At 50.3% G+C, this 26,798-nt stretch overlaps 1 protein-coding gene across 8 annotated transcripts in view; it reads right to left on the bottom strand.

Annotated features, from left to right (window-relative positions):
* Positions 1-9,552: 9,552 nt before the first annotated feature.
* ZC3H7B (zinc finger CCCH-type containing 7B) overlaps positions 9,553-26,798 on the bottom strand; it is a 42,883-nt gene continuing 25,637 nt past the window's right edge. For all 8 annotated transcript variants that reach the window (XM_088532804.1, XM_088532803.1, XM_088532805.1 and 5 more), the window contains 9 exons: positions 26,160-26,260; positions 25,303-25,484; positions 22,228-22,313; positions 16,068-16,201; positions 14,973-15,078; positions 13,886-13,994; positions 11,854-11,987; positions 10,973-11,136; positions 9,553-10,157 (listed from right to left, as the gene is read on the bottom strand). In XM_088532804.1, coding sequence (XP_088388930.1) covers positions 9,965-10,157; positions 10,973-11,136; positions 11,854-11,987; positions 13,886-13,994; positions 14,973-15,078; positions 16,068-16,201; positions 22,228-22,313; positions 25,303-25,484; positions 26,160-26,260 — 1,209 coding nt within the window. In that variant the 3' untranslated portion in view covers positions 9,553-9,964. The remainder of the gene's footprint in view (positions 10,158-10,972; positions 11,137-11,853; positions 11,988-13,885; positions 13,995-14,972; positions 15,079-16,067; positions 16,202-22,227; positions 22,314-25,302; positions 25,485-26,159; positions 26,261-26,798) is intronic.

Genomic DNA, 26,798 nt, shown 5'->3' with positions numbered 1-26,798 from the left:
GTGCCCGGCCGCTGGGGGCTTTCCTGGGAGCTTTCCCGAGACGGGCTTGGAGGTGCCCGGAGCACGCTGGCCAAACAACTCTGTGTGAGAAGCGCGGAGCAGCCAGGGGAGCAGCCTGGAGATGCAGCTTGCCCAGCTGCCTTCGCCTCCCCCGCTGCTGCTCTGAAGTGGCCAATTGTGGAAATCGCTTGCAGCCTCACAGGGCTGGGCCGGGCCGCCGGCCAGCGCGGCTTTACAGGGCCCCTCGCAGCCAATCCGGCTGCAGAGAAGTGGGCCAGTTATCTAACTTTGCGAAGGCAGCACCCTTTTCCTTCCCAAGGTGTTGTAACAAATACACACGCCGCGGAAAGAGAAAAGGTGCACGCGCAGCCAGGGGCTTGCGCGTGCGCCGCCAACACAACACGGCAGCGAGCGGATCCTTTGGAGGGTCCTCAGGAGGCTCTGCAAAGAGCAGCTCGAGCCGCCAGCCCGTCCCAGGGAGACGCACAGATGTAGTTTGCATCTGCCTGCTGGCTTTTCAGCTTGCTGAGGCGCTGGTAGTGACTATTTTTGTAGGTGTTATGGCACTTATATTCTGCCCCTCTTAAGTTAACGCTGAGAACAACATGAGGCATCTTTCTAATGAAAGAGACTTCTTTATGCACATTTCTTTATGCGTGGTTCCCAGAACGCAGAATTTCTCTTTGGAAGCGACACAAAGTTGTATCAGAAATCCAGCAGTCACCTCCCCAAGGGATGATTTAATGCAAGTGCGTTCATGCACCCTGCAAATACTCTGAAAACAGCCTGATTAAGTAAGATCTTGAGCAGGCACAACCCCTCCTGCTAGTAAAGCTACAGAAAAGTTTTACTCACCCCCAATGCCTCTGTGTTTCTGTTTGGTCCCGTAATGAAATGTGTTTGATTGAATCCAACAGAAACCAAGAAGAAGGAATTACCTAGCTGGGCTGGGTGGTTGTGGTTTTCAGAATAGCTGGGGGAATTTTGTGATCTGGATCCGAATGTAGTTGGGCTCAGGAATCACAAGATAGAGGCTTTGGTAAAATTCTTAACTATGACACAATTGAATTAACCCCCTTTGGGATTTCCCTTTTGTGGTTTGCTTCCTCCGCACACCTCAGACCGTAAGAGAAGAGTGAGTCTGTGCTAATGACCAGCGGTTAAACCATTTTGGGGTGAATACTCCCCTGCAGCCTCCTTTGCTTGCCCAGAGCTGGAGAGAGCAGAGTGTCTCGAAGATAAGTGTGTTCTGGCTGCTTGAAAGGAGGGAAGCACAGCCACGTCTTCTGCTCCTGCACTCAGCCTGCTGCCAGGAGGCTCCTGGGCTTTCCTGGCATCTTCTTGGCAAAGAGAGTGGCTTTAGTCCATGCTGCCAAGCACTGCTAACGCTTTGGAGAGCAGCTACTGCCTTCAAGTATCCCTGTGCCTGCTCCCCATCAAAGGCTGGTGATTGGCGGCCTTCGCCAAGGCTCAGTTGCTCGCTGGCAAGGCAAAGGGAATGGGAATACTATAACTGCCCAGCACCAGGTGCAGCAGGGCAACCTATTCTTGCCCCAGGCTCAGAGCTGTCTTTAAAGCTGGTTGATCCTGGTTCAAGAGAGGAGGCATCTTGTACATGCTCCTGGCCGCACTCCTGGTGGCACCTCTGAGCTTCTCAGTAGCTGCAGCAGCAACTGACATTTGTTACTTCAGGAAAGGAAGGAATTTGCTGAAAGGAGACGTGAAATTGTCACTTAGCATTTCTAATTATGGACCGCCAATGGACATTTACAAGTTATTTCCTTAGAGAACTAAGAGCACAAGTTGAGCATCTCTCAACTTGTGTTCACCCATCCACAAAGCCCCCTGCCAATGCTGTATATCTTCCCTGACTCATAATCCCTGAAAATCAAGCTTCCACCCAGGAGAAATTCTTGAGCAGCATCATTAGTAGGAGGCATCACTGCTGCCTTGACTTCAAGGCTGGGGAAGCACAAACCAGGCTATGGAGTAGAGTCACAGCGGTGGGGAGTCCGTCTTCTCTTGTGTCCCTGCCAATGACAAGCACCTGAGCAGGTTTAGTGACTGGAGTTGAAGTGTTGGCCCTGTGTCAGCATGGAAAACTGCAGGCATGGCCACAGACTGCATCATTTGTGCTGTCTGCACTGTTATCAGATCAGATCGTTATTTATTAATATTGTAAGCCCACGTTGGCAGAGGTCTGAGCAGCTCCACTTCATCACTCACAAGCCCACTGAGTCCTTAGGAGCACATTTTTTCACACACTTGACCAGCCACAATCCATTTGTACTGGCCCTAAATTGGTTGCAAACAGAAAGGTGCACTGAATGTGATAGAGCGCGCTATACTCCAGGAATACCCATTTAAATGCTAGAGGCCAGGGCTGTGTTCAGTGCCTTTTCTTTGGGTCTCCCTGTGTGGCTACCTGTGCCAGCCAGCAGTGATGGGGCATTCAAACTTCTCCAGCACCACTCCACTTATTGCTGGCAGTGGGCAAGACCTAGAGATGCTCTCAGTCCCAGGCCTGCGCCCTCAGCTCCTCCTTCTTCTTTTTCTTTTTTTCTCCAGTCACTTTGGCTGCACAGCCACTATTTGGAAATTTCCCTATCGCCTCATAGAGGACATCTTTTGCTGCAGGTTCAGCAAATCAGACTTATTCCTCATGGTCTCTCTGAAGGTGCTAGGCCTGGTTCTCACTCTAAACCTGGGGAGGTAAGTGCTTTCTTCTTCCTCCTTTTATCCACTCAGTCCATTTGCTGGAGGTTAGGCACTGCCTTGTTCCCCACATCCATAATTTTACTTATTCTTTTACAAAGTCCTTGGACAAATAAAAACAGACTCCAGTGACAGATTCCAGGGGAGGATTCACCAGTTTATTTGCCTGGACACTCAAGCTTAACTGGGCCTTGCACTGAGCCCCCTTCCCGCCTCTGCAAGGGCTGCCTTTCTCCCAGGGCAGAGTATAGCATGGATATGTATATACTGAAGCATGCACATATGCTACGGAGAGGAGGGCTAGCCTGTGCCTCTCCTATCTGGAGAAAGGACAGGGAGGGTGACCACTAATCTGCACTCGCGTGTCCCTTTCACTGCTATTAAATTAAGGCTTAACTAAGAAGAAAGGCGTGGGAGGAGGGCGGCCTCCTCCTTCTCAGCTCTGCCCAGCAGAAAAGGCCAAGGCTGAACTGATTAGTCCTGTCACAACAGGCACGGGCCAGACCCAGGTTTAATGCTGACAGAGAAGCAAGCATTAATCCCCGGTGACAGGCTGGTGACAGGAACTGCGAGGCAGGAGCACATGCTGCCCGTGTCAGGAGCAGACCCTTTGCCCTCTCGTAATCCCATCCTTTGAGAGCTCAGCAGGGCGCCGCAGGGGCGGTCGGGGTCAGCCCTGCTCACGGTGACGTGCAGCGGAGGAGGAAGGATGGCAGGGCAAGGGCTCAGCCCTCCTGCCCTCAGCTCTGCACCCCTTCACCAGCCCCGCCACAGCAGCAGGGCCTGCGCTTGCCCCAGCAGAGCCGCCCCGTGCGCCCTCCCGCTGAGGCAGCTGCCATCTTGACCCGCTGCAAACAAGCCCTGGCAGCTGGGCCGGGCGCCTGCGAGCAGGGCCCACTCGCAGCGCCCGGGATCCCCCAGGCGGCAGAGCTCCGCGGAAGGAACCGCCTGCACCTTCCCCCGAGGCTAAAGGCTTTCTAAAAGCAAATTCCCCCAAACGGGTGCCAAAAGCTAATGAGCTTTCCCTCTCCTCCCACCCCAACACCTTCCCCCTCCCCCTCGGGGTACTCACGTGGCAGCTGGGCTCACCGCAGCTCTGCTCCGCACGTGGCCTTCCCCTGTGAGGTGCCTTTTGCCAAAAATCTAGGTGCTAGGCAGGGAGGTAATGTGAGAGGCTGGCTTGCTGGAAGCTGCCCTGGGCAGGGAGGGCACCTAGAACTGTCTCCGTGCATTTCCCTGCTCCCAAGACACTGTGGGAGCTTGGGCACAGCAACTTCAGGCGCTCTCTGGATAAGCTTTACCAGACCCTGGCAAGTGGCAGAGCCGAGAAGTGCAAAGACTAGGAGTAAACTAAGAAATCCAAGAAGAGCAATTGCTGGACATCTGCCAGGGTCCATGGGAGAGCCTTGGACAGGTCAGCAAGAAGCCCAGGTGAAGGAAGATACGCACTTCTCTGGATAGCCAGTCTCTGGACAGCCAGTCTCCTCTGAAACACTGTGTTGGAAGTCAATCCCCAACACAGTCTATCCTCAAGCCACTCAGATGAGGAAAGTAGAGGCCACCACATCCCTGTGGAAAAGGGGACTTTCCTGCTATTGCTTTGAACTTTGCTGAAATACTGTCAGGGAGGAGTGCCTTGGTATTCAAAGAAACTATGCAGCTCTCCATCCTTCCTGACCATATGCCCAGAGGGCCCCAGCACTACTGAAAGCCCACAGCTAAGGCAGATGGAGGAAATCCACAGGGAACAAAATGCACCAAACAGCCTCCAGCAGCAAACATTTCTCTGGTTCCAAGGAAGCCAAGTCTATCCTGGAGTCTGGGCTTGGAGGTTTCCATCCCAGCTGTGGGTAAAAATCATTTTGGGAGGATCAATCAGCAGGGCAACAACAAAGCCTATTTCCTGGGACTCCCTGCTATCCAGGACCTACAAGAGCTCTCAGGAAAAAGTGGAGTTTTTTCAAGTGCTCCCATTCATAGACCAAATTGGAGAAAGGAGCACCCATGAAAGGAGATAGTCCCAAGAGCAACCAGTGCTGGGACTGCTGCAGCAGGAGGAGGAGTTAATTGAGGCTGCCATCCCATCTGCTCCCTCCTCTGATTCCTTCTCTCATCCTTACTGCATTTGGATCCGAACTGGGGAAACACTCTTGCCCTGGAAGGCACTGGGACCTGTTTCTCCTGCCATGAGAAACTGCAGAGTAACCAGAGGCAAAAATTCCGCTTGAGACGAAGAGACTACCAGGAAATGATGGGACTATTTCCACTCCCACCCAGTGCTGTCCCTCTGTTTTATTACGATTTAATCCCCAATGAAGAAATACCTGTGAAGGGTTTTCAGCTGAGGCTCAAATCTGCACCGACAGCAGCAGTGTTGCCACTATCAGTTTTTCTGCCCCCGTTTTGTGTGTTCTGCAAAGTGTCAGCTTTGGTGTCCAGCATACAGAGTGTTCACCACCAAGTGCACTCTTGCTCACTAACACTGCAGAGGGCAAAAACTAAGGCCCCTCAAGTTGTATGTACAAAGCGCTTGGTAGATGAACCTTGAACTTGTACCCTGCTCCTCATTCCCTTTGTGCTATAAACTTGTATTCAGGCCTCTCCTCCTCAGACCAGAAGGACCTGAGCTGCTTGTAGCCAGCCAGGCTCAGCAGGGAGCTGCATTACAAATCTCCCCTGCTCAGGTCTCACCGAGTATGAAAGACATTCTGGTCACTGTAGCAATGTATACGAAGCAGTAGTGCCCTCATGGGACTTCTTTGACACATTTTGGCTTCACTGGAAATCCCAAACTAATCTGCACCAGGATGGATTAGGGAAAGAAGTGTTATTAATAAGTGTTTTCATGCTGAACTCTTGCCCCAAGTGTGATCCCACTGCACAGCATCCTCTCCAGGCATCTGCACAGATACTTCTCATGGCTTGAGCAGCAATGAGACGTGTTGGCTAAGACTAAGGGCATTCTCCCTGGCAGAGTGCACTCTGTGAGGCAAAAGAACTGCCTTACCTTGTTGAACAGACAGGTCAGCGCAGCAGAACAAGCTTGAGATTGAGGTGATTGCAAGACCTGCTTCCCGGAGGTTTCAAAACACAAGTTACCCAAATACCTGGATCTGTGTGTTAATACAGAGCCTGTAGGTTGCTGGTGTCTGGGGGATAGAAGCAAAAATCTTAAACTCTTAAATTTGCCAGAGTTGTGGGGTTAATGAAGAACTACAGCACATCTGTGTATATGCACACGCACACACATGTGATTTTCCATTCAACAAGGGGAATAGTAGATGATACTCAAGGATGGTGCCAAGTGTAATTCAGTGCCTGAAATCTCCCTTTTCTTCCACCTCTTTGTCTTCCTCATTTGAGTAGTAAAATCTGAAACTTGGATAAATCCATTGCAGACTATTTGAAAAATGCAAACACACAGTGGGTCAGGAGAGGGTTTAAAGTGCACACTTTAATTTTCTATTACAAAGGCTAAAAGAAGCAGGTTTGTTTTTTATTTAAGAACAAAACCAAAAATGTTGTTAAAACATCTACATTATTATCTCGATACTAGACCTTATGAAAGATACTAAGATTTTTTTTTAATAGTAAAGCGTGGTATTCTTAAATTATATTAATACAAAGACATATTAAAGGACTCGAAATCATTACTACCTAGCTCAGAACTGCAGCATCCCCCTGCTAGCTTTTCTGTTCACTTGCTAAAACCCATCCATTTTTGACATACAATTTCATACAAGCTGAGTAGGGTATTTTTTGGTTTTATTCTTCCCCCCATAAAGGTCAGGTTAACTCCAACACCAGCATCACATAAATCCCTCCCAGGATATGGGAAAGGATTTTCACTATAAGTCCTTCAGCTTTTAACAAGCTGAGCTAAATCAAAGTCTCTATTTTGTGTGAGCATACGTGTGGTTATTTTAAGGGATATGAGATTTTCTTCTAAAGCTATAAAATGAAAACATGACTCTGTTGTTAATTGCCCTCAGATTTGGTTCTGCGTTGCAAAATTTTACTCTTCCCTTACATGAATACAGAAAAGGGAGAGTTATTGCAGGATATCATGAATGCACCACTAAAGCAGCCCTACAATTTACTTTTGGTTTAATTGCTGTAGAGCTGTTAGCTCTGAACATTTCTGGTGAGAGCACATAACATGCCAAAGAAAATCCTCTTGACTTGATAAAGCGAGCCTAGGGAGTCAAGCGTGAAGCTTCCTGCCTTTCACAATGTCCCTTAAAATAATATAAGCAAAGACTTACCGTTAAAACTTTATTCGCAAGCTTAGCAGTATAATAATACACTTTCATTGAGATGGGACTGCAAGAACATCTCAGGGGGCTTTCACAAGTATTAACAGGGAAACCTGTCCCATCTCAAAATTTATATCTATCTATATAAAACCCTCCCCTATTTAATAACTCCCTTTCCCTAACCCAAATAAAAGTCTTCTTCATATTTAAAATGGAGATGCTGCGTTTCTTTGCCCGAGTCCTTTTCCTTTACCCTCATTAAAAAGATTCCTTCGATACCACACACATATAATATTATATAGAGAAATATATTTAATACCTGTGTATATATGCTTTATGGGAGGGGTCACATATATACACACTAAAACAAGTCTGGTGACAAAGTACTGCAACACCACAGACCAGGTTATCATACCAGGGAAAACAGAAATGAGATACTCAAAGCAACGGCCGTGACTGCGGGCCCCCCTCCTCGTGGGCCGGGGGGCCCCACGAGCGCCTCAGCCCTCCAGGAGACAAGGAGAGGAGAGAGCAACCCGCTCCGTAACCTAAACAAGCTAACGTGTGGGAAACCATGGCGCAGCGAACGCTAGAGTGATGCTAGAGATGCTTGAAAATGAAAGCACGTTCCAGCATTCCCCGATAGGGATTCACTTCCTTGGCATCTCTGTCCAAGAACAGCAGAATGAGGTGATCCCCACAGCTGCTGCTGACTCCCTCCTCGCATCTCTCAGAGCTGACAACATTGGCCAGGTCAGCACGAGTGGGCCAGAGCACCTGCAGATGGGATCATCCAGAGAGCTACAGCAAAGGGCAGAGGAGAAAATACAGCACCTGTGCACTCCAGAACTGGTGGGCCCGGCAGCGCTGTGATCCTTCCACATCTCTTCCTTCTCCTGCACACTGCCAGCGCTGGGAATAGCTGCTTCCTTCTCCTCATGCACCAATCTATCATGGGCCACCAGGATATCCACAGATGTGCCAGGCCTGGCTCCTTCCAGGCCTGACCCCAAAGTGATGTACAGCCCACGGAAGCCCAGACCACACCAGTAAACATCATCCGTGCTTTACCACAGAGGAAACAAGCTCAAAGGCATCGGCTGATGGGAGCACATAACAATGCTGCAAAGAGCCCGGAGCAGACTGCAGCTCGCCCTCTCCTCGGCCCTAGCTGCTCTGGTGGAGCCGGGGCAGCTCCGTTGGAGCTGGCTTAGAAGCTGCCAGCTGCCCCCACAGTATCTGCGCGTTTCCATGTCTGCTCTCTCTTGAAGCTGGGGATCCCAAAGATTGGAGCAGGGAAGAAGAAAAGGAAAAAAGGGACCCAACAATGCCAAACCACCACACAATACACGGCCAGATTTCATTTACTATGGATACAGCACGGCCAGCCCCGAGGGCTCTGAGCTCACAGTCCTGGGAGGCTCTACACAAAAGACATCACCCACAAAGGCAGAGGGAAAACATGTTGGTGTTTGAGGGGACGGTGTCATCCACGCAAGCACAACTGCAGAGCACCATCCGGCTGCAGTCAGAGAGGGGAGAGAAGCTCGAGACAGGACACACGTTTACTGCTTACAGGATGGGGGGCCGGGAAGAACAAGCCCAGTGCTCGGAGACGCACCTCTCACCGCTGCCTTCACTAGAGCCCCAGCCCTGGCGCCTCGTTCCCTGTCAACGCCGGCCTCTTTCCGCACGGAGCCCAGGGCAGGCAGCTGGGTGCAGGCGCGCAGCCGGGTCCCGCTCTGCTGCCTGCCCTCTGCCTGCGGCCCGGGGCCTCTTCCCAGCACTGCCAAGGGACCTCCCGCTGGATCCCCTGCAGCAAAGCAGCACGGAGCTGCCAAGTGCTCCGTGGCAGAGCCATGCTGCTCAGCAGAGCCCCTTTAAATGGACTCCTACCCAGTTCCTCTGGCAGTGCAGGAAACAATGCAGCTCCACATACCAGTTAAAACACATACCATTAAAAGAACGAGAAGGGAACCCCATTACCTCCCTCCCTCTCTTCAGGACAGAAGCTGACAGAGAAATACAGGCTCCTTTTGGTTGCAGCCTTTTCTTTCTGACTGAGATACCAGCGTGGAGGGTAGTGCCACAATGCGCCACAGTCTCCACGACACCTTCTAGATGGCTTCCGTCTTATTTGGACCAGTTGCATCAGCCAAAAAGAAAAAGGCAAACCAGAACTACCAACCCCAAATAGCTGTTACGCATTTGGCGGTCACCTATTACATGATGATCAGTTTGCTTTCCAGGTACGGCTAATCAAAACAGACTCAAGGTCCCTGCATGGAGTTCCCACTGCTGCCACGCTGCAGCGCGCTGCTGCTGTGAGCTGCGCTCTACACCAAGGGCTGACACCTTCCTCAGCTCCAGCTGATGCCTTGGGGGAACATACACAGCAGGGAGTTAAGCCCAGACGTTTTAGGCCAGATCTAGTGGCCTCCCTGCTCTGCATCTCAATGCCCAGATCTTCTGGTACTGACCTCCCAGGATAGTGGGCCAGTTGTAGCCATGAAGCGGGGCTGTCTATGCAGCTCTGACAAGAAAAGCAGCGTTTGAACTTCATGGCCGCTCTTTCCCCAGATGTCTAGCCCTTTCTCTCACCTTTCCCTCCCTGTTTGGCCTCTCAGCCTCTGCAGCCACACTCTGAATTGAAGGGCAATGGAATGACAAGGAAAAATTCTCCAATTCACACCCCAGTACAAACAGAAATTCACTCCTTAAATAAAGGACAGAGAAAGATGGGAAAGGAAGAATAACTATGGGGGGCAGGAGAGAGAAGACAGAACATGAACTCGGTGAGCATGGCATTCGCTGGCCAAGGAGAATCAAATTCACGATTTCATTCACCACTAATAAATCATCGTCTCATAATCTTAAAACGAAAGAAAAGAAAACGTTCTCTTTGCGAGATACGGATCTCGCTCTCCCTGCTCCCGCCGCTCCCGGAAAACCCGCCCCGTGTTTCTCCCGCCAACAGGCTCCCCCCGCCCTCACTATACGCCGTCCCGCAATAGGAAGTTGTATTTCCCGAAGTCGTCATCCCTGGGGCAGAGCAGCATGTCCTTGCGGGCCTTGGCCAGCTTCTGCTTCAGCACCTCCCTCCGGTCGAGCCACTCGGTCAGTTCGTCCTGGCCGTGAGCGTAGCGACACTCTTCTCCCTCAGGACAGGCCTTGCTCTTCTGAAACCTGCCAGCACAGGGAGAGCCGTTTGAGAGGCTGCCCCTGCCGGGGGCAGGGCTCTGATCTCCCCGTGTGAGATACTGGGATATCTAATGGTATTTAGGTCCATATACAATACACTCTGATATTGGAGTGTATTGTGCCAAACCGTGCTGCAAACCCTCCCTTTTAAAGGAGAGATGATTCTCCTATAACCAGAGAGCAGCCAGAGGGAGGCAGTGTGGAAGGTAGGCACAGAATCAGGGGGGATTTAGTGATGTGAGCTAGAACTGGACCAGCAGGCATGAGAAGAAACACGAGGAGAGAGGAAATGCTGTGTGAGCCTAAGCAGCCATGAGGGACACTGCCTTCTCTCTAAACAAAAGGGCATTTCTAGCCATCTGAAGCCACCTCAAGGCACTGATTCAGAGGGCGTGAGATGTCTGAACCATTTAATAAAGCACCCGGGATTTCCCCAAGAATTGGGCCAAACAGATGCTGTTTAGACAGAGAGGTGAGAGCACCCTGGCTACAGGGGGCACAGGTGCAGACATGAAGTTCTCTCTCATTTTCTAAAGACACATGCTCAGGGTTTTTTTTTTTTTCTCAAAGGGTTGAGCAGCGTGCCAGAGCATCTTTGGGACACAACAACACAGCCTCACCATCACCCCAAACTGGCAGCTTGTCTCACCGCTGCTCCAGGCTGAAGTCCCTAAGGACTCCACGAGAGAGAGAAGAAGAGAAGGTACAGGAGAGGGAGGAGGAGGAATGACGGTGGCTCCGGGCCTGCTCCTTCGCGGCAGCAGGAACGCACAAGGAACACGAGGCAGCTCGTGTGGTACCTTTCGCAGAGCCGGAACTCGCCCATGGGGAAGCGGTAGCTCCAGCAGCTGGAGTCGCTGTCTGAGGTGAAGACCTTCTCCTTGTGCTTCTCCGACTGGATGTGCTGCTGCCACTGCTTCTTGCTGTTGCTGTTCTTCCCACAGAGCCAGCAATGGTAGCCCATCTAATGGGGGCAGACATGCCAGAACACCAGGCAGTGCCTTAATATTCATGCCCATCAGCTTGCCCCATGTTGGCATTCCCTCTCCCTCTTTCCTCCCACAGCTCCACCTATGGCCTCACATGCCTCCCTGCAGTGAAGCCTTCAGGGGCATCATGCTGCTGCTACGGAGAGCACAAGAGGTGCTCTGTTTAGGCCCATCTACATCTCAAATTAAGCTTCAGAGGACAGGACAGCTCAATAAAGTGACATGGCCCCAAGGGGACAGCTACAAGGCCTCTGTGTGGTACCGCAGAGCTCTTCAGAAGCATTAATCCTCACACTGGCCACTGTCGAGCTCAAGAGACACATCTGCACCCAGACTCCCAGGCCTCTGGGCTCTTTCCTCCAAGCCTCCCTCTCTTTTCCAACAGAGTAGCACTAGCTGTGCCAGCTTTCCCAAGAGCAAGCAGCAAGCCTGGGCCCACACAAATGGCAGTCTAAGGTGCAACTATGACTGCAGGATTAACAGAAAAGCCTCAGCAGAGCCTTGCTGAGTGGGTCAATCCCTTCCTACCTCATCCATGCTGCCCTCTCTGTGCTGCTCCCAGCTGTCAGTTTAACCTATATTAGCACAAGCTCTTTCCCAGGACAGGATCTCAGCCCCTGGCACCAGCACAAGAGAGATGCAGGCTGGCAGCACTGAAGGAGAGGGAGGAAGGACAAAAGATGAGCTCTTACCATGATGTCCGCATAGTCGGTGGGCATCTGGATTTGCTTCTCCCCTTCCCGAGATGTGAGCGGTGTCCCTTCTCCAGGCTTCCCAGGATTGTGTTTCTTCAGCCACATCTCGTAGGTCTGCTGCATATCTAGAACTGCACAGAGGCACCCCGTGAAGCCACCCAGACAACCTCCATGCTGAGCACAAACCATGAGCAAAGGACGAGCACCAGGGCAGCCCTTCCCTCCGCACCCGCGCACGGCAGCACCTGCATTCAGAGCCAAGGCCTGAGCTCAGGAAGCCCCGTGCCACCTCCTCAGGTGAGGCCTGGGGAGAGAGGAGGCACACTGACCCAGCCTGGCCGGGGGAGCCATCATAGGTGACTTGAGGGGCAACCCTAATAACAGCTCACACAAAGTATTCAAGAAGGAGGGAACATGCTTCAAAATCTCCATGGAGATTTTCAGCCCACAAGGTGATGGCTTGACCTCAGTAGACATCTCACTCTAGCCACAGCAAAAGCAATGGGGTGGATCTGGATCCGTCCCTTTCCTTCATGCCTATGGTTCCTCCACAGCACGCAAGAGCAAGAAGAGCTCATAAGCAAGCTGCCCATCGGAACTGTTAAGGAGGAGAGAAGGACCTAATGTTAGTCCGTCCTAAGTTCACAGACTGCCCAGAAGAGTGCAGTCAACATCTCTTGGTACTTTGGGTTTAAAACCCATTCCAAACGCTACTGGGAAGGGAAAATTTGGCTGGAAGCTTTGACTACATGCTTGTTTTTCCAAGATCAACTCATGAGAAAGGCCAGGGAAACACAAAGTGGTTGCAGACCGCATTGTGACACTCTAAGTGCAATGCGTTAGTGATTTACTCCTGACTAAATGGACAGTTGAGGAACTCAAGGCAATGGAACATAATTAATGCAAATTCCCCCCAAATGGCAACACTGACATTTGAAGATTCACCCTTCCCCTTCAGTAATGCACCCAAACTGGTCTGATGTGCCTGAAAGGCTCCAGCAGCAGCAGGACTTGCAACGTAGCACACAGGAGCACGTGGAAGGATATCCTCCACCGGGGCACAAACCACCTCGGTGCAGGCCTGAGATACTTTGGGCTTTCAGGATCTCCCAACAAAGATTAGATGATCACTCGCACAACTGGGTACTGGCCAAAAAAAGGTTTTTTCTCCCCAGCGTGCTGTTGGCCTAAATAAATAAGGGTTGCGGCCAGAGAGCTGGTGCTTCCTCCACCAGCCCCTTCACTGCCCGCACAGGGAATGCAAGGAAAATGAGGCTGCTCGTGTGGTACCTTTCACAGGGCCTGCATAGGCACAGAGCTCCATGGGGCCAATGGATGTTGGAGCAAGTGAAGCAAGTTCAGGGTATCGCCAGGGCAGCAGCTTGAGGGCCTGCCCTGTGAGGAGCGGGAACGTGGGATGCCGAGGAGCATGACTGTGGCCTGAGCATCCCCCAGCTTTTCCCCAATAGGTAAGTCGATGCCCTGTGCAATCCATTTCAGAGAGGCTTCTTCACAAAGGCGCCACCACAAGATGTTCTCACTCAGGATTTCAAATCCACCCCATTTTATATAATGTCTCAAACAGGGAGTGCTGCAGCTCAGAAGCAAGGTCTATGAGCAAAATTGGGCAAGAAAGCCAAGACAGATACAAGCCAGATAAGAAAGACACAGGAGCAGCAACAGGTCAGGACTAGTGCTTTGGCAGAGCTCCAGATGCACCCAGGCCTGGGACAGGCACCAGGAGGGATGGCACAGGGGGATCTGCAGAGCCGCAGAGAGCAGGAGCAGCGATAGTGCAGCACAAGGCCTGGGACTCGCATGCACCAGACCAGCGTATGGCATTGAGCGTACACACGAGCACGTTTGAGAGAGCAGCAGCTCCCAGCTGCTGCAGACCCACCTAAGTCTGGGGTACTAGGAGCTCTTCCCAGCTCTGTTGTGGGCAGGGTGCCTTAACGGACCCTGCACCCACTGCCCAAATATTCCCTTTCCTTCCCCCCAAGCCCTTTGGCACATTTCCCCCACTCACTTTTATTTTCCTTCATGAAGGTCCACATGTCTCTCTCCTCAGGGCTGTGGGCAAAGGAGCAGTTGCCCACATACTGGCATTTCCTGCTATTTTGTGCATGGATACACAACTGCCAAAAAAACATAAATAAATAATTAAATAACAGTTCCCAACAGCTTCACTGCTAGGGAAAACGAGAAGCTTTCCAAGCATCCTCTCTAGTTGTCATCCCTTCCCCTCCACTTCTTTCATCAGACACCAGCTGGCCACAGCAGCTGGCAAGAAGAGACAACCCCATTCCTCTCTGCCTGGGGCTCCAGCAACCTGCCTTGACTACATGATCAGAGACTCACTGGCCGGCCTTATCTCCTACTTCTGCAGTGATTAGTAACTCCTGTCTCCTGCTCAGATCTGCTCTCCCCAATTCCCAGCTCTTACCAAGGCCTACAACTGGAGAGCCTCAAGGCCTCAAGACTTCATACGCAGCCTTGTGCCTGCACATGGATTAAGCAACAGCAGCAGATCTCACCTAGTAGGAGGGAGAGCAGCTTTCTCCTTTTAGGGAGAAGGGAAAGGAGAGGGTGAGATAAATTATCAATTACCACATTCTGGACTGGGGTTGGATATCTGTAGTTTTTCCTCACAGCATGTGGTGTTTTTGATGAGTTCCCCATCTTGCTTTCAAAATACACTGAGAGGAGGTTTCACAATTAATAGCAGAACAGCCACAGCAAAGGCAGGGATCGGCTCCTCTCAAGTGCCCTGTCTTATCTCTCACCCACATTGAGAAACTTTGACCTGAGGTGAGACTTAAATCTCGTTCCCAAACCCTATGCCAGCTCCTGAGATGCTGGATGCATTATCAGCAGTGTCAGAAACTCGTGTGCGTGCACAGAGTGGTTTAAATGAGTTCTGCTCCTTTCTGCGCTCCACCCCTGTCGCTGGATGTGGTTGCAATCTTGCTCCCTTCAGTTTGCTTTTGCTTCCCACCTTGGTCAACGCCTGCCTGCTTCTCCAGCAGATGCACAAGAAACCTGTCCTCAAAGTGTTGTGCCCTGCTGGGAGGGAAAGGAAAGAGGCACCCGGCCACGCAGGATGATGGTCTTACATCGTATTGCTGCGGGAAATTGCGGATGGAAGGCAGTGGTCGGACAGGCACCCACTTCTTCTTTGCTTTGGACATCACCAGCAGAACACGACGTTCCTTTGTCCAGCTAAAGGAGAGAGAATAAATCGAGAAAGGAAAAGTAAGGGTAGAACAAGGTTCTGTTTTCCTCAGGGACCCCTGAATATTAAGATGACCAAATTCTCCAGCCCAGCTTGTCCCCACCACACTTAGGCTGCTCCTGAACGTTCGCATGTATGGCAGAGAAGCCAGTAGAAGGGTGTTTTAGGAGGATTTCTGCCACTATTTCCTGAAATATCTCTTCCCATAAAGTCACAAAAAGATTCCTCCAACTGTTGCATGACATTGCTGTGGGGTACTAAACAACTGCATTCCACTCTCCAACACAGCCAATTCTTGTGTAATCCAGTCCACGGAAAACATTTGGGAATACTTGCTGCTTGAAAGGTGCAAGCTATGACAAGCACTGTCTTATAAACAGGTGCCAGCAAGTACTAATTCTCCTGCAGCACTAGCAAGGGATCAAAAGGAGATACTCTGGCCAAAAAACCCTGCTCTATTCAGCTGCTGCACAAAGAGGTGTTTTTTTCCCTTTCCAGGAAGTGATCCATCCCTACTCACTTCCTCCAGCAACTGCTGCTTCTCTCTTTTTTTCATTACAGGTCTTATATTTGTAATAAGGCTCTGGACAGCATAAGTCCTGTACCCTTAGGAAACTAATTCAGAAGGAAGCAGAATGCCTTCAATCATCCCTAATAGCAACACAACAGACATCTTCAAACAGCAAGGTGCATAAACAAGAGCAGAGCAGAACCATCTGAGTGATCTTACTGAGAAGAAATGACAGAGCTGGAAAAAAAGGGAATGGTGGGAGGTAGACGGAAAGTGCCAGGAGTCATAGCCTAGCTGTAATGTGCCACGCACAAAGCTGGCAACAAGTATCACCCTGAGCACAGAGGGGCTGCTAGAAAGCCTCACAGGCTCTTCCAAGGCGGCCAGGTGAAACCCTGGAGAACTTACGGAGAGAAATTCCCAACCTTAAGGAGGGTGGAGGCAAGAGAAGGCTGCATCGCTCACCAGTGGCGGGCTTTGGCACTACAGTACTTGAGGTCTTTATCTGGCTCCACCAGCTGCCCGTTCCTCCAGCACTGGCCACACACAAATTTCATCTGCAGGTCGAAGGTGCTCGACGTGGGTGCCCGGGTGGAAGCCTGCCAAAGAGAAACCCCCACGCAGCCCCTCAGTGAACAGAGCCCCACATGGCAGCTCCCACCACATGCGCTGGTACCAGACTGGAGCAAAACCGCTCCTCGTTTCAGCAGCATTTCCTGGGTTTTGACATTTGGCCAATGGTGCAGGCGGCCTGGCAGCATCCAACACTGACCAGCACATGCACAGACAAGCCCTGCGGACCTGCTCCAGTGCTTCCCCCCTATTCCACAGGGGCAGCCATTCACGTTCCCCTCCGTCTGCATGTGAAGTGCCCAAGGGAGGGAGGAAGTCAGGCCATGGCATAGCACAGGACTTACCTCTCCTGCTTTTGAAGCAAGAGGCTCATGTTTCATCTAGAAGCTGACAGCTACATATTTAAGTCTGATTTGGGTCCTCAGAGCTGATTCCTCAAAGCCCTTTCCGGACTGCACCGTTACGCCGCACTGCGTTACCCTGTTGCGGCCAAGCCACCATCTCTGCGCAGACGTGCAAGCTGTAACTCACACCCTCATTGCTCCCCTGGCCGCTTCACCTCACTGGCCTTCTCCCTGCCCCTGTGAAAAGGCTGCACTGGGATGAACAGCAACAGACTGAGGAAAAAGCAGCCTTTATCACCCCTGTCTTGCATTTTGAGGGCAAATCCCTGGAAAGTCATTTACATTTTGTACCACTACCAGAAAATGTGAGCGCCTAAAACTGCCACAAGGCTGGTAAGTCCAGATCATTTCCAAACTGAATAGCAAGAGTGACTGGAAGCCACTGGCCCCAGGCACAGGAATATGGAAGGGCGTAAGCCAGAAACCACAGCCTAAAAGAACATCCTGGTTTCTGAGCAGATTGCGAAGCACAGAGGCTACGTACCAGTAAAGCAGCTCTCTGCCTGTCACCAGATAGGCAGCCCTCACCAGCTGCCATGCCTTGGCTTCTCACCCTACGCACCTAATGAGGGGCAGACAGGCAAACCACGTCCCCGAGGAGCTGGCTTCTGCCATGTGCTGATAGCAGCAGCCTCAATCCTGTGGACATCATCTGGCCAAGGAAAACCAGCTGGTGCAGGATGCTGCACAATCTAATCATCTCCTGGAAAGGCTACACGAGCTATCGGCTATCCCGTTGCATCCTCCAGACCCAGCCTTTCGGAAAAGCGGATCTCACATATGGAGGATCCTCCATCATGGTGAAAAAACTAGCTTATCTGTGTTGACAACATTGTTCTAGCTGTCCCTGCAGGAAGGCATTTCTAGACAACCATCATCTCCCTTAAAAGGCACCAGCAATTCTGTACTATTCATCTGCCAGGCCACCCTTCTGGTGGCAAAAGATACGTGATCCAGTTCATCTGTCACCATTCACCAATGCTGGTAACCAATAAAAAAAAACGCATCAAAGCTGCAGCTTGAGCAGGGTTGACACCAGGGATATTGCAGAAAGCAGCAAGCCTCACCACACTTTCAAATATGTGACCTTCAAAAAGTGGTTTTAATATCCACTTAGTCTGCGCAGAAAATCATTCTGCAACTCAATGGGCCCCAGAAGGCACCAGAGATCAGAGATCAAGAAAGTGTTTCTCAGTTAATCCTGGTGATTAGACTGTTTGTTGTTGTTGTTTGTTTGTTTGTTTTTTTCCTCCACAAATTCTGGCACAAATAATCCCACACAGATCTTCCTGGGAGTCATACAAATGGCTTGTCACCTCAGAGCGCACAGGCATCCAAGGAACTAGAAGTAAAATGAAAATCAAAGCTGCCGTCGTCGCTGCTGCGTGACTCTATTTGCACAAGCAGGACACATACCTGGCAGGCTGCTGCTAACCAGCAGTGTGGAAAGCAGGGATCACATGAGGCTCTGGCAGGCGAGGCCAGGCAAAAGAGCCTCGGGCTGTGGCACCACCCCTTGCTAGGAAGCCAGACAATTTAGTGCTAGCTCTGCACCAAGGCAACCAAATAAACACGCATCTTTGGCATGGCAGCTCTCCACTTCCTGTGTCGCCAAAAGCAACAGCCCCAGCACAGCCACTCGCAGCTCCTGACTTCAAGAACCCTTCTCAGATACTCTGAAAAACTTCCTGGAGGAGCCACGTGTCCTTGGGGGGTTACTTGAGGAGTCTGAGCTACCTGGCCACCTAAGCAAGTGAAATGCACTTGGATGCAGGGATCCCATATTACAGAGCAGTTTTTTTTTCTGTTTGTTTGTTTGTTTTTTAAACTCTCTATGCTTAAATTGCTAACTCTGGGGCTAATTCTGACAGGGGGTCTGCAGTTGGCTAGTAAGGCGAAACAGAACAGCCCCTAGAAGCTCTTGAAAGTCAGCTGAGGGACAAAAGGCCTTGATTCCCAGGATGTGGTGGAGCTGAGGGCACCCAGCTACCTACAGCCATCTCCCGATGCCTGCCTCTTCCCTGCACAGCGACTGGGTTTGCTCCTATATTGCAGCACTTCTCCAAGAGCCCTGCAAGCGAGACCTGATGTGAGATTCGTGCTTAGCAAGTGCAGTATCTTCATCTCCCTTTTCCTGACAGGTCTCCTGACCGGCACCCTGTGGCAGGTGCATACCATACCCGTACACTATCTGCCTCTGCAAGCCCCCATCCGCTGAGACTGCCTGGCACTATGGGAGCCCTGGGAGCAGCTCTGCTTCTGCTGACTGGAAGGCGCCAAGTCAAGCGCAGATCGCAGGGAACAGCAGGAAGGAGGGGGCCGCGTTTACAGCACTCCTGGGAAGCTGCTTCTGCCAGGCAGCCGACTTCAAAAGCTGGAGGGATGCTGAGAAAACTCTGAGTCACATGAGCCCGCCTGGACTGCAGAAAATAAAGGCCAGAGCAAACTTCTCTCAGCAGATCATGCCAGTCCTGCCCCAGGGCCGTGGCTGCAAGCCAGGGGCTCTGGCGGGGGCCCAGCCCGCTGGCAGAGCATGGGCAGCACCAAAGCCACGGCCAGCGGGTGCAAACGCCCGTGGCTCTGGCCCCGGCAGGCCCTGACTGCCACCAGCGGCCCTTTGTGGCCATCCCAGGGCTGCTGCTCTGCCTTGGCACAGCCAGGGCCCTGGAAGGGCCAGCAGGGCTGTCCAGCCCCAGCAGGCAATTGTGACCCTGAATGCTGCCCAAGCGGTGCAGAAACTCTGTCTCTCTGCCCACCCACAGAATCACAGAATGGTTGAGGTTGGAAGGGCCCTCTAGTCCAACCCCCCTGCTCCAGCAGGGACACCCAGAGCACATGTCACAGGGTGGCATCCAAGCAGGTCGGGAAGATGTCCAGAGAAGGAGACTCCACAACCTCTCTGGGCAGCCTGTTCCAGGGCTCTGTCACCCCTCACTCCCAAAGGGCAGAAGCAGCAGGCACTGACATTTCCCTTCCTGATCCTCCAGCCCCTGCAAGCCCTAACGGTCAGAAAGGAAACCCTCATTCCTCCTATATTAACCTGCTGAGGCCTCATCTGCTCCAGCGGATGTGCTTGAGGGCCTGTTGTCTGAGATTTTTTTTCCACCAAGATTCCAGTAAATATAAAGATATTCCAGATACTGCTAACAATACATATAAAGCAAATACACACAAAAATTTGGATGTATTTAAAAACCTGAATAGCAATTTGCTTCCCCACTGGAATGGAAAGAAACTCAGTGCTTTGTAACAGCACTTTCCATGGGAGAGGACTGTAACGCAGAGGCACTAAATATTAATGACTTGTATTATTCACATTTAACTGAGTCAAAGTGACTAGGTTCTCCCATCTCAGTTTTCCACCTAGAGCAATGGAAGGGAAACACTGACAATTCTATCTCTCGTGCTTCCCTGGAAGCAAACTTGCTGTGTGTGTCTAGGACAGCATCCTCACAAAAGCATGTCCCATATTTGAGATTTATTATGTGGACAGGCTATTCTGCTAAATGCCACTGCTGGGCTAGGTTCTGGTCTGTGTTAGGCAGGAAGCTGTACCAAACACGCAGCTCGACTCTGCAAGCTGCGTAAAAACAGGCAAGAGAAGGGGAAAATGAGTGACACTGCAGCAGTGCTGTGGATGGCACCACTGAGCACACCATCCTCACCCCTTGGAAACCTCCAGATTGGTGCTAGCCATCTACCTACAGCTCACCCTCTCCCATCCTTTGGTACACCTGGATCAATCCAAACAGGAACGTTTCCAGGGCTCCAGAGAACAGTGAACACCAGCCAAGAATGGCAGATTCTCCAGTGCAGATCTGCTGTTTCCAGGCCTTTGCCTCACTGATTCCCTGTGTCTGGGTCTTCACGGCATTACACAGAGTTAGAGAGCATGGTAAAGGCCAGAAATAAGCAACAGATGAACAGCTTATTCTTCCACTACCTCCAGACAAAGGTGAACTTGAACCTGCAAGGCTCCAAGGAAACCAGCTGTCTATCTATCTTTTCTGCCCCTACACTACACACAGAGAATGACAGGACAGAGCTCTCTGGAAAAGGCAGGCAGATCCCTGGTAGGCAGGACAGTCACTAGACTCTGCTCTTTATGAGGAAGTGATGGCTGATACAAACCCAACCACTGTCACCACCTATGGCAGATTAACACTAAAATTCTATCCACTGTGGAAACACAGACAGTTGCCTCTGTCCCTATGCCAGGCTAGGAAGCCATCCTAGCCAGCTCTGCCTGAAGGGACCACTCTGATCATCTGAGCTCACTTGTCATTTAACATAGGCAGTGGAAACTTGACCCATAACCTCAAGATCAATCCTACAGCTTCCTGAGAGGCTACAGCAAGTTGCTTAGGAAGGCAGGCACTTTGGGAGACCAGAACTTGGTTGCTCTGGACAGCTGCTGCTTCCCACTCCCCAGGCAGCATCTTCTCCCCAGGCCATTTCAGATCATGGGAGAAGTAACAGGGACGTATGTCACTGAGGCTTGCTTCAAAGTTGGCTCCATCTCATGCAGCACAACCAGGAGATGGGCCAAGAGCCTACTGGGAAAATCAGTGCAGGTCACCCAAGCCCTTCTCACTGGGCTAAGCCATACTGACTGTACCTGCTTTGCAGGCCTCAGGCCCCTACAGCTTTCAGGATTAGTCTGCTGGCATATTGCCAGGCCAGGAAAAGCTGCCACACATCATGTGGCAAAACACCTCTACATCCTGCAAAACACCTCTGTGTGGGTGCTCTTCCCCTGCAAAGGAAGCTCTTGGATGAGAGACCCCAAACACTTTCCCTACTACTCTGGAGAGCAGAGGACTGTTCCTGCACCTCCAGGCTTGCTGAGAGGCCTGGAGATTCTCAACTCGCTGCTCATATCTTTTGAAGACAGTTAAAGAACAGAAAACTACTTGTTCTAATGGCAAAGTGGCTTTCGTTTTACATAGGGCTGGGCATCATCTGCACTGGGTTCTGCTCCTATGCTACCTCCCTCAGTGAAAAAAGATGGTAAAACAGCACCACCCATAGCAAATGGAATGGAAGAAAGCAGAGAGATGTCCTTTGCTCACCTTTCCAGAGCAAGCTCTTGAGAGAGCAAGAGGGTGCAGCCAAGCCATATTCTCCTGTTCTGAGAGGGGTGGCAGAGAGCAAGCAAAGCTCTCGGCCTTCTCCTGGCAAAGAACTGCTAAGATCTTTGATCCACCCCAGGTACTCCCTGAGCTGCAAGTTCCACCCACTCCTGTGCTCAGATTAGTCCTGTATATCAGGAGTCATTCAACTGCTGTATTGTCCCCTGGCCACTGAAAGGCAACAGGATTTCTTTGATCTCCACACTGTGTGACCATGGTCCCCAAAGTCTCCTGATTTCAGTATAAGGCTTTGGCAGGAAGCACCATTCTCTGTGCCTTGCCCTCCCAACCCCAGCAGCTTGATCCTGCCACTGAAGAGGAAGATAAAATGCTGCTAAACAAGGTACAAAGCTCATCACTAGCACAGGAAACAGGAAAGCTCTCGGCCATCCTTCTCCTCAATGTCCAGCCTGGTCTGCCTGTGTCCGGTCAGGCACAACAGAGAGAAGAAAAGGGAGGGGAAAGTGCTGGAATAGCAGGGAGGAAAAGTTGGCTGCAAACCTGGGTGCATCTTACCATGCTGTTGGCTGGTTTGCTAGCATGTGCCTCCATCTGCTGCCAATACTTCTTAGATTCCTGCACGATATCTTCATGGGTCATTCCTGGAAACAAGGCAGAGACATGACTGAGCTCCTCTGCTTCAGTCAGCACAGGAGAGGGAGAAAAAGGTTGCAGAGATCCTGGCACTGGGCCTTGGAGCCCTTGGGTGGCTGACAAGGACTGACAGTCCCACAAGTGCAACAGGCACATATGGGTTGCCAAGGGACCTGCACCACCACAGAATGTGTTCAAGCACAGGCTAGAGAGTCTCCTAACTCCAGCATTCCTGTTTTTTTTTTACTGGAGTCAGGCAAGAGGGGAAGAGTTCAGCCGCCAGCACTCCCTTAGATCTGGTGTCCTGCTCAGGCTGCATGCAAAGGACACAGATGCTGCTGAATTCTTGACTACCACCTTAACCAAAGCTCTCCCCCAACTCCACATCAGGAGATCCCACACATGGCCCTAAAGACAATGGTTTGTTACTTTTGATCTACTGTCTATCAGAGTTTTTGATCACTGGCATGGGAGATTACAGATATCCCATCATTTGAGCTATCCAGCCTCTCCAGGACCCCAGAAGTCTCATTCAGTCCCTGCTGGGATTAATTACCCTGTAACCTATTTCTAGTTGTATGGGGGGGTCACCAATCAACAAGCAAAGAGAAAATCTGAAATTCGGTCAGGGCAAACACAAAGTGCACCAAGCTAGCAAGGAAAGATAAAATGTGCAAAACCAACCAAGAAAAAACTGCTTGCAAGTAACCTGTACGGAAAGATCTACAAGGTCTCATGAATCAGAAAGGTAACATCAAACTGTCAGACATAATCTAAGGAATTAGCTCTTGATTAAATCAAGTGCTGAGGGAACAGCCCCTGCCAGCACAAATCCAGGTAGATGGGCACTGGGATTCTCAGACACTAAACAGGATAGAGTTAGAAGAGTATTAGAAACTCTGGCTGCTCATGGTGTGGACTGGCTCTCACAAAGAAAAGCTCTGTTATCCAAGTGCTATAAAGATCTGATACAGCACCAAAAGAAATTGAAATGTATCCTATGACTGTCAGCTGATGGCAACAATGGAGGTGCTGAAGGCTGCCTTAATGTCGTTCCCCTGGCACAGAGAGGCTTTGAAAACACTTGCTTTGCCTTTGCTGACAACTTTTATTAAGGCCTATGGAGGCATGGCACACAGACACAGTCCCTGATGAGAGAGCCTGTACATTGCAGGCCATGAGGGGCATGCATGGAATGCCCCGGTCGCACTCAGGGAACAAAAACTACAAGTCTGGGAAACCATATTGAGAATCAAAACATGGCAATGGATCTCAGATGGAAAAGGCCAAAGCAACTACTGTCTTTTCTGTTTTACACACTTGTCCTATGATCCTGGATCTAATGGCAGAACTTGCAAAGGAGTGAATTTCTAATTACATCCTTCAGACTGCTTTCTGCAGCTCCCAGAAATCCAAACTAACTCAACAAGGTCCAGAAATGTCATGAGTGGAAACAAAACAAACCAAAAACTCCCAAAGTTGAAAGATTGTTTTCTAATACTCCAGCTCATAGAGCATGAACTATCCCAAAGAGATGCTTTGAGGACCACAAAGCCCATGTGCTAATTACTTGTCACGTTCCAGCATCTTTCGCAACATCAGTGAGGACAAAGACACTGGGATTCCCACTGCTGGAAGAAGACAGCATGGTATGTCTGTGAACAGATGCGGTGAACCAGGAAACAGTCCTGTGCTCCCACATGTCCAGATCTGAGAACCTTTTCTCTGCTACTACATTCCTTTATCACTAGGAACAAGGCAACATACCTTGTAAAAGCTCAAGGGACGGCCAAACACAGCAGCCCACAGGAAGCTGGAACAAGTTGCAAGTTTACCTCCCCTTTGGAAGTCACACATTCAAAGAAAGAAAGCAAGAACAAAAATTCTAATCTACCTATTTCTCCTACAGGCTGAAGAGGAGGGGAGAAGGAAGAGAGAAGAAACTTCATTTTCTGTGCACATGTGGAAAGGTGGAGAGCAAGGTGCCCCAAGTACTACACGCAATTTCACAAGCATCCAGGGAAGCAGTCCTAGCCTATGGCTCTCTGGCAACAGGTTACCTAAGAAACTGGTGTAACTTCTTAATTCCCTGTGGCCATAAGCAAGTGAGGCCAAACAGGATGAGGAGAAGATGGCATCTGCCACAACACTTACGTGTTCATCACTGTCACACACAAGCCAAGCCAAGGCAGAGGACTGCACTGAACTACAGTGGCAGGTACTTAAAACAGCATTGAATGAAGGTGTCCCCAGTAAAGGAATGGTGAGAAGCATTCCCAACCACTTTTTTCCCTGGAGTACTCCAATGGCCATGCTGGGTCCTGCACTAAAGACCTCACAGTGGAAAAAAAAGAGATCTGGGTAGCATTGTGGGTGGACGTACAAAAGCATCTACTCCGTCAATAGCAAGAAAAATCCTTGAGCGTGTCAGAGAGAGAGGACTGAAATTACTGGATACAGCAGTGTTGCTGAGTGACCTGAGTATCATTTCTGTAGTAGCCTCTTCAGAGGCAGTTTGTCAAAGGCTTTTGGGGAAAGGCCAAGTATCTTGTCATCTTCTACTCTTGGTGAATTTGCTCAGAGTAATTGGAGAGGCACAGTTTTCTTTTTATAACTGCTTTGTCACCTATGTTTGCTATGCTTCTCACTGGGCTGGACTTTTATCGAGGGGCACAACTGCTATTTAGGACCTTCCACTTAAACACCAGAATACCTACGGTCATTCAGCCCTACCTATCACATCAATGCATTAAGTTAGTCCCAAGGGAAAGGCTTCCCAGTTTGCAATTTGTAGCAGCACCAGTAGAGGGACAAAGAGCAAGCCGTCTCACTGAACACCCCAGCCTTGTCTGCATCTCAGAGATGAATGAAGTACATGTAAATGTGAGTAACAGCCTCTCAGGCTCTGAAATCACCTTGTTTCTCTCCCTACTATTCCATGCACATTCTGGAAGAAACCTGGGTATCCATCAGCTCTGCATCCGGAGTCACACTCACCTGAATATTGCTGCAGCAGCCAGACCTTGAGCTCGATGAAGCTGTGAGCAAAGTGGCAACTGTCCTCCCGCAGGCAGCCATAACGCACCTCGTGTCGGCACACGTCGAACTGGAAGTGCTCCTGGAACTGGCGGATCTTGGAGTACTTCAGTGAGGTGGAACGTACAATATGGACTAGACACCTGCAGCCGAGCCAGAGAAATACAAAGCATCAGTGGACTGAATCTTCGCCCTTTCCTTCTTACAACTGACCTCCATACATTCAACTGGGCAGGCAACAAATATAGAAAAATCAGTGCTGGCAGAGGTGAACTCCCACTGCCACATCAAACTCTTTCCTGTCCCCTCTGTAGCAACTCTAGATAGATATGGTTCTTGTCCTGCTTGAGTTTAAGAGACAAAGACACATTTCAAAACATGCAACCAAGACACCAACTCAACCGGCTCAAGAAGTCCCCAAGTCTCAAGCTGCCGGGAGGCCAGAACGGGTTGTATTACTGACTACTTGACATGTTTCTTATATTCATTTTTCTAAACATTCACCACCAGCCAGTCAGAAGCAGGATCCAGAGCTAAAGGATCTTTGGTTTGACCCTTATGTAAAGGCCAATCTCAAAGCCAAATTAAGTCAATGGAAAACTTAGACTGACCCCAAAGGGCTTTGCTCATGCCTCAAATCCCTCGGCATGAGAAGCAAACGTGCAGAGCGAAGCATACCACACTATTCACCATGCTCTGAGCTGCCCTGTGGTGGGAACCCACGGTGGGGAAAGAAAGGAGGAAAACAGGGCCCCAGAGTTAAAATTGCTTGGGCACGTGAGAGATTGCTCCCATCAACACAAGCAACATTCACTCACTTGTTGTCATGGAAACTGTGTTTGGCAGAAAGGTTGGAGCAGACAGATGGCGTGTCCTTGGTCCCTTTGCTGATAATCCGAGGTTTGCTGTCAAAGCAAATCTGAGAAGAAAAAAATTAGCATGCTGGGAAAATCTTAAGAGAGAAGTGAACCCGAGCCAGTTTTGCTTGAGACGGGAAGAAGAAACAGAGCCAGCCTATTCTAAAGCTCAAAGTTAGAACAAGCCTGGTGAAAACTTAGTGGTAGGGCTTTAAAACATAGTAAGTGTATTTTTGGAGAAGTTTCAGAACAACATTTTTGGCTTATTCTCAACAATATTTTCCACTGCGGTTGGAAAAAAATTGGTCAGATCCACATACTCTTTCCTAGTCGGCCACCAGGGCAAGAACAAGGGAAAGGATGGGGAGAAATGAAAAAAAAAACCAAAAAACAAACAAACAAAAAAACAGCCAGCCTACAGCAAGAGAACATGTCCCTTTACACCTCACCCTGCCAGCCTGCTGCAGGATCCAGAGCTAAAGGATCCTTGGTTGGACCCTTATAGGATCCCCTAGTTTGACCACTGCTGCAGAGTGTTAAGAGAAAAAGAGAGGATCCTTCACTGATTCAGTCAGTAGCTCTGCAGGGCAACAGCAACGT

Source organism: Tinamus guttatus, unplaced genomic scaffold, assembly GCF_059628265.1.
Source record: "Tinamus guttatus ecotype Peru unplaced genomic scaffold, ASM5962826v1 Tinamus_guttatus_pri_ptg000472l, whole genome shotgun sequence".
NCBI lineage: Eukaryota > Metazoa > Chordata > Aves > Tinamiformes > Tinamidae > Tinamus > Tinamus guttatus.
The sequence above is the reverse complement of the archived record's forward strand: the minus strand, read 5'-3'. Positions and strand labels throughout refer to the sequence as shown.